Here is a 15,018-nt window from a genome sequence, read left to right as displayed (position 1 = left end):
GTGGAGGGGTCACACTGATCAGTGGGGGGCACAGTGACCGGCGGAGGGGTCACACTGATTAGTGGGGGGCACAGTGACTGGCGGAGGGGTCTCACTGATTAGTGGGGGGCACAGTGACCGGCAGAGGGGGTCACACTGATTAGTGGGGGGCACAGTGACTGGCGGAGGGGTCTCACTGATTAGTGGGGGGCACAGTGCCCGGCGGAGGGGTCTCACTGATTAGTGGGGGGCACAGTGACCGGCGGAGGGGTCTCACTGATTAGTGGGGGGCACAGTGACCGGCGGAGGGGTCTCACTGATTAGTGGGGGGCACAGTGACCGGCGGAGGGGTCACACTGATTAGTGGGGGGGCACAGTGACCGGCAGAGGGGTCACACTGATTAGTGGGGGGCACAGTGACCGGCGGAGGGGTCACACTGATTAGTGGGGGGCACAGTGACCGGCGGAGGGGTCTCACTGATTAGTGGGGGGCACAGTGACCGGCGGAGGGGTCACACTGATTAGTGGGGGGCACAGTGACCGGCGGAGGGGTCACACTGATTAGTGGGGGGCACAGTGACCGGCGGAGGGGTCTCACTGATTAGTGGGGGGCACAGTGACCGGCGGAGGGGTCACACTGATTAGTGGGGGGGCACAGTGACCGGCAGAGGGGTCACACTGATTAGTGGGGGGCACAGTGACCGGCGGAGGGGTCACACTGATTAGTGGGGGGCAAAGTGACCGGCAGAGGGGGTCACACTGATTAGTGGGGGGCACAGTGACCTGCAGAGGGGTCTCACTGATTAGTGGGGGGCACAGTGACCGGCAGTGGGGTCTCACTGTGACTTTTATCACGTGACAATCTCATCTCTGCTCCATATACACCTCAGTCCATGCTCCTCCTTATAATTCTCCCATCCCCCCAGTTTCTCACACATTTCTTCCCTGAGGATGCTGGGAGTTGTAGTCCGTGTAATCAAATAAGGTGATTGTGCTGCCGTGATATACATACACACAGTATATAGATACATACACACAGTATATAGACAGACACGGCCATGTTCATATCTGTACCCCGTTATACAACACAACCCCCGTATAATACGAGCTGTACCGCCCGAGTCTACACCGAGCCCTGCCGGGTACTCCCAGCTATACATGACAGGGGTATGAGGAGGGCTAGGAGCCCCGGGGCCCGGGAACGGCACTTACCTCACGACACGTCCCTGTCCCAACAGGGTTTGTCTGAAGAAACTTTCCCGCCCGCGCCTCTCTGCTCCGTCACTGGGAAATGATTACAACAGCGCCACCTGTAGGCGAGAAAGAGGTAGTGCGCCCCCACTGGTCTCTGTGAGGACTACAAGTCCTCTGCACTGAAACATTGTAACGAACAGCACAGGAAAGGAATTTGCTCGGCTAATGTGTTCCCCTCACTGGGGATGTTGTGGCAAACTTTAACCCAGTGTTTTCCAACCAGTTGCAAAACTACAACTCCCAGCATGGCCGGACAGCCTTCGACTGTCAATGTAAGATGTAGCATGTTCTTGGTGGGGATTTTTATTTACTGTCATTTTGCATAGGCTATTTAAGAAACCATATGGAAAAACCTATGGGAAAATGGCTGACATACTTTTAAAGGTGTTTTGCCATCTAAAGACGTTATCCCTTGTCCACAGCATAATGTAGTTTCCCAACCAGGGTGCCCCCAGCTGTTGCAAAACTCCAACTCCCAGCATGCCCGGACAGCCTTCGGCTGTCCGGGCATGCTGGGAGTTGTAGTTTTGCAACAGCTGGAGGCACCCTGGTTGGGAAACACTGCTTCTACCCCTTATTTTTGTCTATGTATATACTTGTTACTGCCCTATATTCGCTGTGTACATCAGAACAATACACCCTATACCGTCACGTAACGCATCTACGTTGGTATTTTGTCTCAAAAGTGCGATCGTCTGGGGTCCTTGATGTCACTATAGGGTGAAACTGGGGGGGAAAAAAACGTATTAATTCAGGAAATTTAAGGGGGGTTCACTTACGCCATGTTCAAATTCACGATATTTCGCAAATATATGGACGAATATTCGTCCTATATTCGATGTATTTGTGGTTATTTTTGTTTTGCGTAAATGCGCATGCAGATATCTATATCTCCTATCTATCATATCTATCTATCTATCTTATCTATCATGGGGGAGATTTATCAAAACCCATGCAGAGGAAAACTTGCCTAGTTGCCCATAGCAACCAATCAGATCGCTGCTTTCATTTTTATGAAGGCCTGTGAAAATGAAAGAAGTGATCTGATTGGTTGCTATGGGCAACTGGGCAAGTTTTCCTCTGCACAGGTTTTGATAAATCTCCCCCCATATCTCCATCTCCATCATATCTCCCTTCTATCTATCTATCTATCTCATATCAAATCTATCATAATCTCCCTATCTATCTATCTCATATCTATCTCATATCTATCTATCTATCTCATATCTATCTATCTATCTCATATCTATCTATCTATCTCATATCTATCTCATATCTATCTATCTCATATCTATCTCATATCTATCTATCTCATATCTATCTATCTCATATCTATCTATCTCATATCTATCAATCTATCTATCTATCTATCTATCTCATATCTATCTATCTAATATCTATCTATCTCATATCTATCTATCTATCTCATATCTATCTATCTATCTATCTCATATCTATCTATCTCATATCTATCTATCAATCTCATATCTATCTATCTCATATCTATATCATATCTATCTATCTCATATCTATCTCATATCTATATCTATCTATCTCATATCTATCTATCTCTTATCTATCTATCTATCTATCTCATATCTATATCTATCTATCTCATATCTATCTATCTATCTCTTATCTATCTATCTATCTATCTATCTATCTATCTCATATCTATCTCATATCTATCTATCTCATATCTATATCTATATCATATCTATCCATCTCTCCTATCTCATATCTATCTCTCATATCTATCTATCTATCTATCTATCTATCTCATATCTATCTCATATCTATCTATCTATCCATCTCTCCTATCTCATATCTATCTATCTCATATCTATCTATCTATCTCATGTCTATCTATCTCATATCTATCTCTCCTATCAATCTATCTATCCATCTCTCCTATCTATCTCCATCTCCTATCTATCTCATATCCATCTATAGATCTACATGCCAGACTTGGAGCACCTATTAAAGGGGTACTCTGGTGGAAAGTTAAACAGATTTGTAAATTTATAAGAAGTGAGAAGAAGATTTCCGGCACTGCTGGCTGGTTAGCTGAGTGGATCGGTGTGGACCGCACTAGCTTATACGAGGCTGTGTTTGCTGCAGTATACGGGGGTGCTAGGTGAAGGTGCACAAGTCGCTATTTCCAATATAAAGGTATGAGAAAAACCGCACTCACCCGTATATCTTCACGCAGGATACAATTTATTCCAACATAGTGACAAGAGAGTCCATGGAACACAGAAGTGGCAGGTCAGCTAGGACTCTCAGGAGCGTTCCACTTCTGTGTTCCATGGACTCTCTTGTCACTATGTTGGAATAAATTGTATCCTGCACGAAGATACACGGGTGAGTGCGGTTTTTCCCATACCTTTAGATTTGTAAATTACTTCTATTTAAAAAATCTTAATCCTCCCAGTACTTATCAGCTGCTGTATGCGCCACAGGGATTTCTTTTCTGTCTGACCACAGTGCTCTCTGCTGACACCTGACATGGACAGAGGTGTCAGCAGAGAGCACTGTGGTCAGACAGAAAAGAAATTCAAAAAGAAAAGAACTTCCTGTGGAGCATACAGCAGCTGATAAGTACTGGAAGGATTAAGATTTTTAAATAAGTAATTTACAAATCTGTTTAACTTTTTGGCACCAATTGATTTTAAAAACATTGTTTTCCACTGGAGTACCCCTTTAATAAATATGGAGTAGGTGAAAGGGATGGCACTTTACATATGGATATGCTGGTCTTGGTAAATTCCCTCATAGCGTCTGTTCACATGTAGCGCATCAGTAGTGTGTTTTACGCTGCGGATGCGCCACTGGCAGTCACAGCGACGGCAGAGCAAGCTCACTGCTGCGGCCGGGTAGCTCTTTGTGCCCGTTCGTGACTGCTGGCGGTTATTCCGCTGCTACGAGTGGACACAGAGCTTCCCATCAGCAGCACCCTGACTACCAGCGGCGCATCCGCAACGTGAAATACACTTGGGATGCCCCATGTGTGACCCTACCCTTAGGGTGTATTAACATGTTCAGTACCCTGCACATATTTGATACACAGGATTTGAAGCTGCGTTCAGTCATTTACATTGAAATCTTCAGCATAAAATCCTCTGCTTCGTTTACAAGGCTGGATCTGCAGTGTATTTTATGCTGTGGAGCCGCCGACGATGGACCCCTACAGTGTGCCTCAGATGTGCCTGCTTGGAGTGGCAATCCACCGCTACAAGCAAACACACTGCGATGTGCGAGTCGCCGTGCGAATGCGCAGTATATTCACACACATCACGGCTGCTCTCGGCCTAACTCAGGTAGCAAGGAGAGCAGTCGCGATATGTGCAAGTACACCGCGCATGCGCGCTGCGACTCGCATATCGCAGCAGTGTGTGCCATTAGGGGTATTTCGTGGGCGGCCCCGCCCGTGTGAATGAGTTCTACGGCGGGTTCACACTACGGAATTTTCGAGCAGAATTCCATTTTGAAATTCCACTCGGAAATTCCGATGCAGCAGAGTCCCATTGCTGGGGCACAGTGCACAGCTGCAGAGTTTTTTCAGGCAGAAAAAATCCCCTGCCAAAACTCTGCCAGAACATCAAACTTGTTCTCCGCTTCGCAGACATTGTGGTCGCTGGCCGCACTCGGAATCTCTGACCGGAATTCCTCGAAAAAAAAATGAAAAAAAACATCCTGTGGATAGGAGCCAATAGCCGGATCGCAGGGGGGTCTGGCTTTCCTAGCTGCATAAAAGGGTATACGGCATGCGCTGCATGTACTGTCTATGGCAGTGGTCTCCAACCTGGGGACCTCCAGATGTTGCAAAACTACAACTCCCAGCATGCCCGGACAGCCAACGGCAGGAGATACCAGAGAGTAGAGGCCAGGGTGAAGGTGTACTCCGCCGCTAGACATCTTATCCCCTATCTGCCGCATCACCCCAGTTATCCAGTGCACAGAGCGAACTCTGGCGATCACAGCCGCCACCCCCCCCCTCCATTTATGTCTATGGGAGGAGGCGAGCCAGCTTTGTACTAGCCATCACACCCCCTCCCATAGACATGAATGGAGGGGCGTGGTGTGACATCACAGATCATTCTGTGGCCATAACGCCACAGCGCTGATCCAGAGATCACGGGCGGCGGGTGTGCCCCACAATCAGACATCTGAACCCCGAGAGTCTAGGGGCGGAGTACCCCTTTATTCTCGACAATCGTGTGTCTCCCCCCCCCCCCCCCCCCATGCCATTTCATCACCTCCGTGTGGCATTTATGAGGTTTGCAGGACTGGTGTATATTCTGTGACCTCCCGCAAGTTTATGGAGTCCTACAGGACTCTACCAGAGTGTGCTGCACTAGGGTATCTCCATAGACAGTTTATAGAGCGCGCGCCATCTATCGCGCCATGTAGCTGGAGCAACCGCCTTCGGACGCTTATCCCCTATCCTATGGATCTGTAGGTTTTATTGCTACTAATCTGGGGTCAATGGGACTTTTTTTTTTCTGAGATATGACCAAAAACGTGTAATTCTTGCATATTTTTTTTATTTATTTGTTTTTTTACATCATTTTCACTGGAACAGGTACCGTCCAGTACCTTTTTATTTGGTTTGGCCGTGTGGCTCTCATTGAAAGGGGTACTTTAGTAGAAAACTTTATTTTTATTTTTTTTAAATCAACTGGTGCCAGAAAGTTAAACAGATTTGTAAATTACTTCTATTAAAAAATATTTACCCTTCCAATACTTATTAGCAGCTGTATACTAGGGATCGACCGATTATCGGTATGGCCGATATGATCGGCCAATAATCACGATTTTGGGCATTATCGGTATCGGCAATTACCTTGCCGATAATGCCCCACACCGCCCCCGGCCCCATTGCCCCCAGTTTTATAATTACCTGTTCCTGGGGCCCACGCTACTTCTTGCTCCTGCTGCGTCCTGCGTTACGCTGTGGGCAATGACGAGTGACGTGCGCGACGTGACGTCACAGTCAGTGCGCACAATGACAGCTCAGGAGGATGCCACCGGAGCCAGATGTAGAGTGGACCCCGGGAACAGGTAATTATAAAACTGGGGATGGGGGGAGGCAATAGGGCCGGGGCGGTGTGGTGTGGTGGGGGGGTCGGTCGCGATGCGGCGGGGGGCGGTCGTGGTGCGGCGGGTCGGGGGGCGATGCGGGGAGCGGTGATAGGACTCAGGACCTCCAGACAGGCAGGGGGAGAGTAGCGGGTGGCGGCGGCCTATGGCACCGCAAAAGCCACTGCAGTGCATTGATTTAAAGCCCCCGCTTTAAATCAATGATCTGCAGCGGCGTCGCAGGGGGATAAATAGCCGATAACTTATACCGGAATATCGGTATAAGTTATCGGCCCTAACAAACAGATATCGGTCGATCCCTACTGTATACTACAGAGGAAATTCTTTTCTTTTTACATTTCTTTTTTTCTTGTCCACAGTGCTCTCTGCAGACACCTCTGTCAGTGGCAGGAACTGTCCTACATAGGTTTGCAATGGGGATTTTCTCCTGCTCTGGACAGTTCCTGATACGGGCATTAGGTGTCAGCAAAGAGCACTGTGGACAAAAAAGAAATTAAAAAAGAAAGTATACAGCTGCTAATAAGTACTGGAAGGGGAAAGGTTTTTTTTAATAGCAGTCATTTACAAATCTGTTTAACTTTCTGGCACCAGTTGATTTAAAAAAAGAAAAAGTTTTCCACCGGAGTAAAAGGAGCAGGTCCATATATTTTAGGTTTCTTTTTCTGTATCTGATAAAGTTGTAACCAGATTTCAGTTGTGCAGCCATTTGTTTATGCAGGATCACTTTACTTGTTAATATCCCCATGCAGATGCATGGAGTTTTACGCTGCAGGTTTTCCACAGCAGAAAATCTGCAGCACCCCAACTGAAGTCAATGTAATCTTCTGAAGATTTTCCACTGCGACTAAAAACCACAGCAGGAAACTTGCACAAGATTCATCGGTGTGAACGTAAGAGTACGTTCACACGGGCGGATTACCTGGGGAATTCGCAGCAGGTTTTGCTACCATTGACCTCAATGGGTAATAAGGAAAATCTGCAAATCTGCCTCTATTGTGGATTTTCTGCTGACCCATTGAAGTCAACGGTAGCAAAATCTGCTGCGGATTTACCACAGCAAATATGCTGTGGAAATTCAGCAGATAATCCAGACCCTACGATTGGGTTCACACAGTTTTAAATTTTCAGCGTGCATTTTTGGATTTTCCTGGAACATGCGGACACATTTTATTCTGCGGACGCATATTCCAGGATAATTGGCAAATATATTTTAAAATACGTGCTGAATTTTGCACTGTGTCAACCCAGCCCAAGAGGATAAAGTGCATTTTAAACATGCATTACAAAAAAATAAATAAAAAAAATAAAAAAATTATTTATATATATATATATATATATATATATATATATATAATTTTTTTTTTTTTTTTTTTTTTTTTTTTTTTAAGATGCAGCATGTTCTTGGTGAGGATTTTTAAAAAATCTTAATCCTTCCAGGACTTATTAGCGGTTGTATGCTACAGAGGAAATTCTTTTCTTTTTGGATTTCTTTTCTGTCACGACCAAAGTGCTCTCTGCTGACACCTCTGTCCATGTCAGGAACTGTACAGAGTAGGAGAAAATTCCCATAGAAAACCTATGCTGCTCTGGACAGTTCCTTAAATGGACAGAGGTGTCAGCAGAGAGCACTGTGGTCATGACAAAAGAAATCCAAAAAGAAAAACATTTCCTCTTTAGTATACAGCAGCTGATAAGTACTGGAAGGATTGAGAATTTTTAATAGAAGTAATTTACAAATCTGTTTAACTTTCTGGCACCAGTTGATTTATAAAAAATGAAAAAATAAGTTTTCTACCGGAGTACCCCTTTAAAAAGTCATATAGAAAAACCTATGGGAAAATGGCTAAAACCACACCTCAAAAAAAGACACTCTTAAGGTGGTTTTGACATCTAAAAAAGTTATTCCTTATCCATGGCATAGCGAAGTATCCCAACCAGGGTGCCTCCAGCTGTTGCAAAACTACAACTCCCAGCATGCCCGGACAGCCTTTGGCTGTCCGGGCATGCTGGGAGTTGTAGTTTTGCAACAGCTGGAGGCACCCTGGTTGGAAAAACACAGGCACAGGGCATAACAAGCAATATGGCGGTCATTAATACCTGCTATGAACACTTAGGTGGCAAAAAAAATAATAATAATAACAAACAAAAAATATTAAAAACAAACATGTATTTTAATAAAAATTTTAAAATTCAAAATTTAACAGCTCAGAATTATAAATAGCACGAAGAGAAACGGCCGATCGTTCAATGGTATTATCCATGTTATCTGTCCACGGAAGAGACAAAAACACTGCAGGGATTTAATACAAGTTAAAAAAAAAGAAAAATGTTAAACATATGTACAAGACTAAAATTATTATTATTATTATTAGCGGATCACACCGAGAGCCGGGTCCTTCTCCAGTCTGCAGGAAATTAGGAAAATATATTTTTATTTTAATAAGATAACATGGGGCAGGTGTAGAGGTGTTCTGTGAGATGAGGCACAAAAAAAAATAAAAAAGTGGCTGCTTTCTGCAGGAAACAGCGTCACTTTTCTTCTTAGGCGGCGTGTGGTATTGCATCTCAATTTTATTTTATTTAGATAGGGATAAAACTGAAATAGTAGACAGAATGGGGGGTCATTTATCATAGTTTGCTATGTATTCCTTTTTTTAGTTTTTTTTTTCTTACAATTTTTTTGCTTAAGTGCGACTTATCATCAAATGCTTTCAGCCTGTTGATAAATTTCTTTCAGGTAAGCAATTTTTTATTTTTTTTATTTTATATATATATATATATATATATATATATATATATATATATATATATATATATTTTTTTTTTAACATAACTTCAGTAGTGGCTTTTTCTGCTCCATGTCTGAGTAAATTTTGTAGTTTTTTTTCCTAGGATGCGACTTTTTTTTTGACTTTTCGCACTTGATAAATCTCTGACCACTGCAAGTCAAAAATCCCGTTTTGTTGTGGTAATCAATATTTGTTTTTTTTTCTTTTGCTTAGGGCACTGCACAATCAAAAAGTCACACAAAAATGAGAGTAGTCGCACATGCGACTTTTTTGCAACAATTTTAAAAGGAAAAAAAAAAACCAACAAACTACAACATTTCTTTGATAAACGTCCCCCAATAGTGATTCACACGGTGGAATATTTGAGCGGAATCAGAATTTTTTTTAATGGGATTCAGCAGAATAAAGTGTGTTCATTCCTGCTGCAGAATCAGCTCGAAAACGCATTGCCGTCTATGGAGACGACGCATTTCCCAGCAGTCCCAGCGTCGGCTTGTCCTGCTAGCAGAACGGCCACATGGAAATTTTCCATTTGGACATTCAACCATGTGAATGGAGCATTATACTCCTCACAGATTAGCAAATTTAAAGGGGTACTCCACTGCTCCAGCGTTCGGAACATTTGCCACGCCCCCTGCTATAGACTTGCATTGAGGGGGCGTGACGTGACTTCAAAAAGGGGCATGGCCATGACCTCAAGACCCTCACCCAACGTTCGGAACAAAATGTTCCGAGCGCTGGGGCAGAGTACCTTTTTAATGAGCATTCTCCCGTCCCGGTCTGATGACCCGACCTAAAACGTGGTCAGGCCGGGTCTTGAACCTGTAATGCCGATGCTCATTAAAATGCTCATTAAAGGGGTACTCTGCTGCTCAGCGTTTGAAACAAACTGTTCCATACGCTGGAGCTGGGAGCTTGTGACGTCATAGCCCCGCCCCCCTCATGACATCACATCCCGCCCCCTCAATGCAAGTCTATGGGAAGGGGTGTGACGGCTGTCACGCCCCTCCCATAGACTTGCATTGAGGGGGCGGGGCATGATGTCATGTTAGGGCAGGGCTATGACGTCACGAGTACCCGGCGCCGGCTTCAGCGTTCGGAACAGTTTGTTCCAAACGCTGAGCAGCGGAGTACCCCTTTAAATACATTCAGCTGTAGGGAGCCATAGGCTATGTTCACATGACAGAATCTCTGCTATTCAGCAAGCAAAAAGCAGACTGCCGAAATTACAGCAGTATTCCAGAAGAATTTTCCTGCTTTCCCAATACAGACACACCCCCTACCATAGACATGAATAGAGGAGGCGTGGCTTGGCAAGGGTGGGGGGTGTTAGGACTTGACATCACGACCACTGGCGCAAGAACCCGGCCCATCAGTGGGACCCCCGTGATCAGATATCTTATCCCCTATAATTTGGGTAGGTGATAAGATATCTAGCAGCGGAGTTCCCTTTAAACTTTAATGGGGCTCTAAACGGAAGTCCGCAAAATTTAAAGACAAGTCTTAATATTTAGTAGAATCCGGAATTTCCACAGTGGAATCTCAGTCGCGGAAATTCCGGTGTGTGTGAATGGAACAGTGGAATCCCAATCGATGTTAACGTGCAGTAAATTCCATGTTAACATAGCCATAGGGCAGGTACAGGCAACCTACAAGCACTGCAGATGCTTAGGACTACATCTCCCATGATGCTTTGGCAGTATTTTGGCTGTAAAGCATTATGGGAGATGGAGTCCAAAACATCTGCAGTGCCGAAGGTTGCCTATACCTGCCCTAGGGGCAGATTTCTGCACTCCGACATGACTGCTTTCCATCCCTTTTCTGAGCTGCAATACCGTACACAGCCATAGATATGGGTGGTGCTGTTCTATACAAATACCGGTAAGCAGAGCCTGTTTTCTTCTCTCATATGACACCTTTAAAAGACCATCTTCCAAATACTGAAAGGGAAGGAATAACACTGAGGCGCAGACTATCTTGACCTGCTTTACATAGACCGTGCACCTAGTTATTTAGGGCTGCTTTATGAATGGCGGTCACTCCACTCTACAGATGAAGCCTTCCATGTAAAAGAAGATGACCAGAGATGGCAGTATATACAGTACTATATTCTAGAGCAGTGGTCTACAAACGGTTTCCCTCCAGCTGTTGCAAAACTACAACTCCCAGCATGCCCGGACAGCCAACGGCTGTCCGGGCATGCTGGGAGTAGTAGTTTTGAAGAACCTGTATCACAATTTCCTTCTTCGGCTGGGTTCACACCACGTATTTGAAATACAGTTCCCTTATAAGTTTTCTATGTCAAAACCGTACGGAACTGTATTGAAAACTGTATTGAAAACCGTATGCCAAAAGATGCATCAGGTTGTGTCCGTTTTGCATCCTGTACGGTTTTGTCAGTTTTTTCCCCCTGTACCCAAAACCATAGCCTACCACGGTTTTTGGTCTGGGTGAAAAACCGTATTGAAATTTTTTTTTTTTTTTTTTTTAACATTGGAGTCAATGGGAACCGGACGTGCGTACGGTTCCATACAGTTGTCACCATAAGTTTATTTTTTTTCTTAGAATTTCAATCAAACTTTACTCATAATGTAATGAAAAGTTAAGAACGTATACAATTTTTTTTTTTCTTACACGGATGCAACCGGACCGTATACGGATTAAAATTTGTACACACTTTTTGATGGAGTTTAGTCCGATTTTGAGGAATTTGTTTTTCATCAAAAACCTGATACGGGAACTGTATTTCAAAAACGTGGTGTGAACAAAGCCTTACACCTAAAACTTGCTAGGAAGACCAATACCAAAAAGGAATTTACTGTGATCACATCCCATCAGTCCATTTACAGCAATAAATACATATTACTATTATTAACATATTTGCATAGTTAGGAGCCGGCTTATTAGAATTAATCCATGTATCTTTATATACATACAGAAAAGAAATATGCGCTGTATAATATATACTTCAAATTCTTCAAAAATAAATTTCCAGCAGCTGTGTCCTCCACTGTCTTAACTTTGGCAGATGTTTATAGATATAGATAGATGGATAGAGACAGACAGAGAGAGATATATAGATATATATCTATATATCTCTGTCTGTCTATCTCTATCTATATCTATCAACATCTGCCCAAGTTAAGACAGTGGAGGACACAGCTGCTGGAAATTGATACAACCAAGAACTGAGAATTCTGTACCAGAGACTCCATTCACTAGACTGAATCTGCACGGAAGTGCATTGCTGTCTGCGGTTTTTTCCAACAGGCTAACTCCAGCTGTTGCAAAACTACAACTCCCAGCAAATGCTGTCCGGGAATGCTGGAAGATGTAGTTTTGCAACAACTGGAGGCACCCTGACTGGGAAACACTGAATTACATAGTCAAGCCTTTCACAGTATTTTATTGGCTGCTTGTTAGCAATAGACTCTAGGGGGATTTTTTATTTATCTATTTTTTGGGGGGCAGTAAATTGTCAAAATTTTGCGCAATGGGTTAAAAAACTATAAGTTGCTAACTTTGTGCAAATCACCTAGACCTATTCACAAACACAACTTCCATATAGTGTGGCATGGTCAACTTTTTTCAGTGGTCGGTGATTTAAATTTTCGCACAGGAGTCTGGCAGCGGGTTGCCCCTCCTTTCTCCATTCAGAACATATGAATGCTCAACCAGGGAGAATGTTCACATGTATGGAGGGATAAGGGAAGATAGCTGTTGGCCAAGCAAACATTATCCCATGTGATGATTGAGGAAGATCTCAGATGCCAATATGTCCAGTGGTTATTCAATAATTTAATCATTTGGTGACTGTCCCTTTAAAAGCAGTGTTTCCTATCCAGGGTGCCTCCAGCTGTTGCAAAACTCCAACTCCCAGCATGCCCGGACAGCCAAAGGCTGTCCGGCCATGCTGGGAGTTGTAGTTTTGCAACATCTGGAGGCACTCTGGATGGGAAACACTGCTCTTAAAGGGACAGTCACCAAATCTAAAAGCAAAAAGAGTGTTATTTAAAAAAAATCTATATGCATTTCCCCACACTGCTTCTGCCTAAAAAGGGATACTGGGAGTTATACTTACACAACTACATGATCAAAACTTGACACCAACCTCTCCCATATAAAAAAACAAAAAAAAAAAAATGTAGACTTAAGTCTCCATCTTTACAAAACACCAATGTTACAACGGTATCCTAAAATATTATCATTCACTGTAGCTTCATTTGGCAATTTTTTTTACGTATGAAAAATACAGCCGGTTATTATATATTTAGTAAAATCTGTATAAAATTGAGGTATCCACCTTGTGTATAAATCTTCTCTTGAAAAAAAATAAAAATAAAATCAAAAATCAAAAAAAAGGACAGAACATTATATGCAGTATCCAGAGAGCCATCTGCCGCAAGGAGTCCAGGAGCGCCGGAGATTCCGGTTCTGAGCAGCGGTCAGAAGCCACATGATTCATCGCAAGACTTAAATAAAAGTTTTGGATCAAACGTTCTCAGATTTGCGCGCTTTCGTTATTCGTGGCCATTGGCTTGTTTCTCTGCCTGCTCCAGCACTTGGACTAAAATCTCATCCACTACGTCCACATCGTAGTCCACCTGCTCCAAATCCAGCTCTGGCATCAACGTGGTGAGTAACTGGGCGACGTGAATTCTCAGAGTCCGTAATTTGATCCTGTAAAGAGAGAAGTGTAAAACATGTAAAAAGGAGTCTATGCAATTAAAAGGGGAAAAAATAAAGAAAAAATGTAAATAAAAACAAATATTTTACATAATAAGTGAATAATAATTTTTAATAATAAATTAAATAAGGAATTAATACATTAAATGCTAATAAATAAAATTAGAACATTCATTATAATACAAGTTATTTTTTATTTACTAATTAGCATTACATTTATTAATTCATTAATTTATTATAAAACAAATTGGTAATTATTAATTCATTATGTCTAGAGATATACATTTCATAATGAATTAATAATTGCCTTATTTTTTTAATAAGATAAATGAATAAATTAAATGCTATTAAATTAGAAACATTATAATACATGTATTATAAAAAAAGTATTAATAAAAATACATTTTATAATTTTTTAATTTATTAATTATTAGCATTAATTCTTTAAATTATTACAAAATAAGGTAATAAATTCATTATGCATTATTTAATTTTTTAATTATTTTTATTTATTTGTTATTTAATAGTACATTTTCCTTAATATAAAAGATATAATGATCATAACAAATCTTGTTTATAATTATTATTTTTATTTTATTTTTTTATTATTTGTTGTTATTTAACCCCTTGGGGACAAAGCCCATTTTAACCTTAAAGGAGTACTCTGGTGCAGAGTGTTCCTGCTCTGTCCTGCCAGGGCTGCAAAAAAAAATGAAAATAAACCATCACTCACCTTCCTGGGTTCCCGCGGAGCGCCACTACAGCTGATCGGTCCTCTGGTCCATTCTCTTCATACTTCATACTTCCGTGTAACGAAGCGTCACATGGCGCTCAGCCTATCGCCGGCCGCCGCGATGTTCTGCCTCGGTCGGTAATAGGCTGAGGGCCATGTGACGCTTCGTTACACCCGGAAGTATGAAGAGGATGGACCGGAGGACTGATCAGCTGTAGTGGCGCTCCGCGGGAACCCAGGAAGGTGAGAGATGGTTTATTTTCATATTTTTATTGCAGCCCGGGCAGGACGGAGCAGGAATACTCTGCACCAGAGTACTCCTTTAAGGACCCGGCCATTTTTTGCAAATCCGACCACTGTCACTTTTTTAGCATTAATAACTTATGCTTTTACTAATGAATTTGATTCCGAGATTGTTTTTCATGACATTCTACTTTATGTTAGTGGTAAATTTTTGTCGATACAGTACTTGCA

General features: G+C 42.7%; 2 protein-coding genes across 4 annotated transcripts in view; both read right to left on the bottom strand.

The window, feature by feature from the left end:
- The window catches only part of CHAF1B (chromatin assembly factor 1 subunit B), a 79,260-nt gene extending 77,112 nt beyond the window's left edge, over positions 1-2,148 (bottom strand). Inside the window, exon 1 of one of the 3 annotated variants that reach the window (XM_056559596.1) lies at positions 2,013-2,148. In XM_056559596.1, the coding sequence (XP_056415571.1) occupies positions 2,013-2,017 (5 nt within the window). In that variant the 5' untranslated portion in view covers positions 2,018-2,148. Of the gene's footprint in view, positions 1-1,012; positions 1,168-1,191; positions 1,308-2,012 lie in introns of those variants that run through there. The other 2 variants (XM_056559597.1, XM_056559598.1) reach the window with 2 other exon arrangements.
- Positions 2,149-13,140: 10,992 nt separating this feature from the next.
- Positions 13,141-15,018, bottom strand: part of MORC3 (MORC family CW-type zinc finger 3) — a 77,069-nt gene continuing 75,191 nt past the window's right edge. The window contains 1 exon segment of the mRNA XM_056559609.1: positions 13,141-13,805. Within this exon segment, the coding sequence (XP_056415584.1) occupies positions 13,646-13,805 (160 nt within the window). The 3' untranslated portion in view covers positions 13,141-13,645.

The sequence above is a fragment of the Hyla sarda genome, chromosome 2, assembly GCF_029499605.1.
Source record: "Hyla sarda isolate aHylSar1 chromosome 2, aHylSar1.hap1, whole genome shotgun sequence".
NCBI classification, from domain to species: domain Eukaryota; kingdom Metazoa; phylum Chordata; class Amphibia; order Anura; family Hylidae; genus Hyla; species Hyla sarda.
Note: the sequence above shows the minus strand (reverse complement) of the source record. Positions and strands in the feature narration are given on the sequence as shown.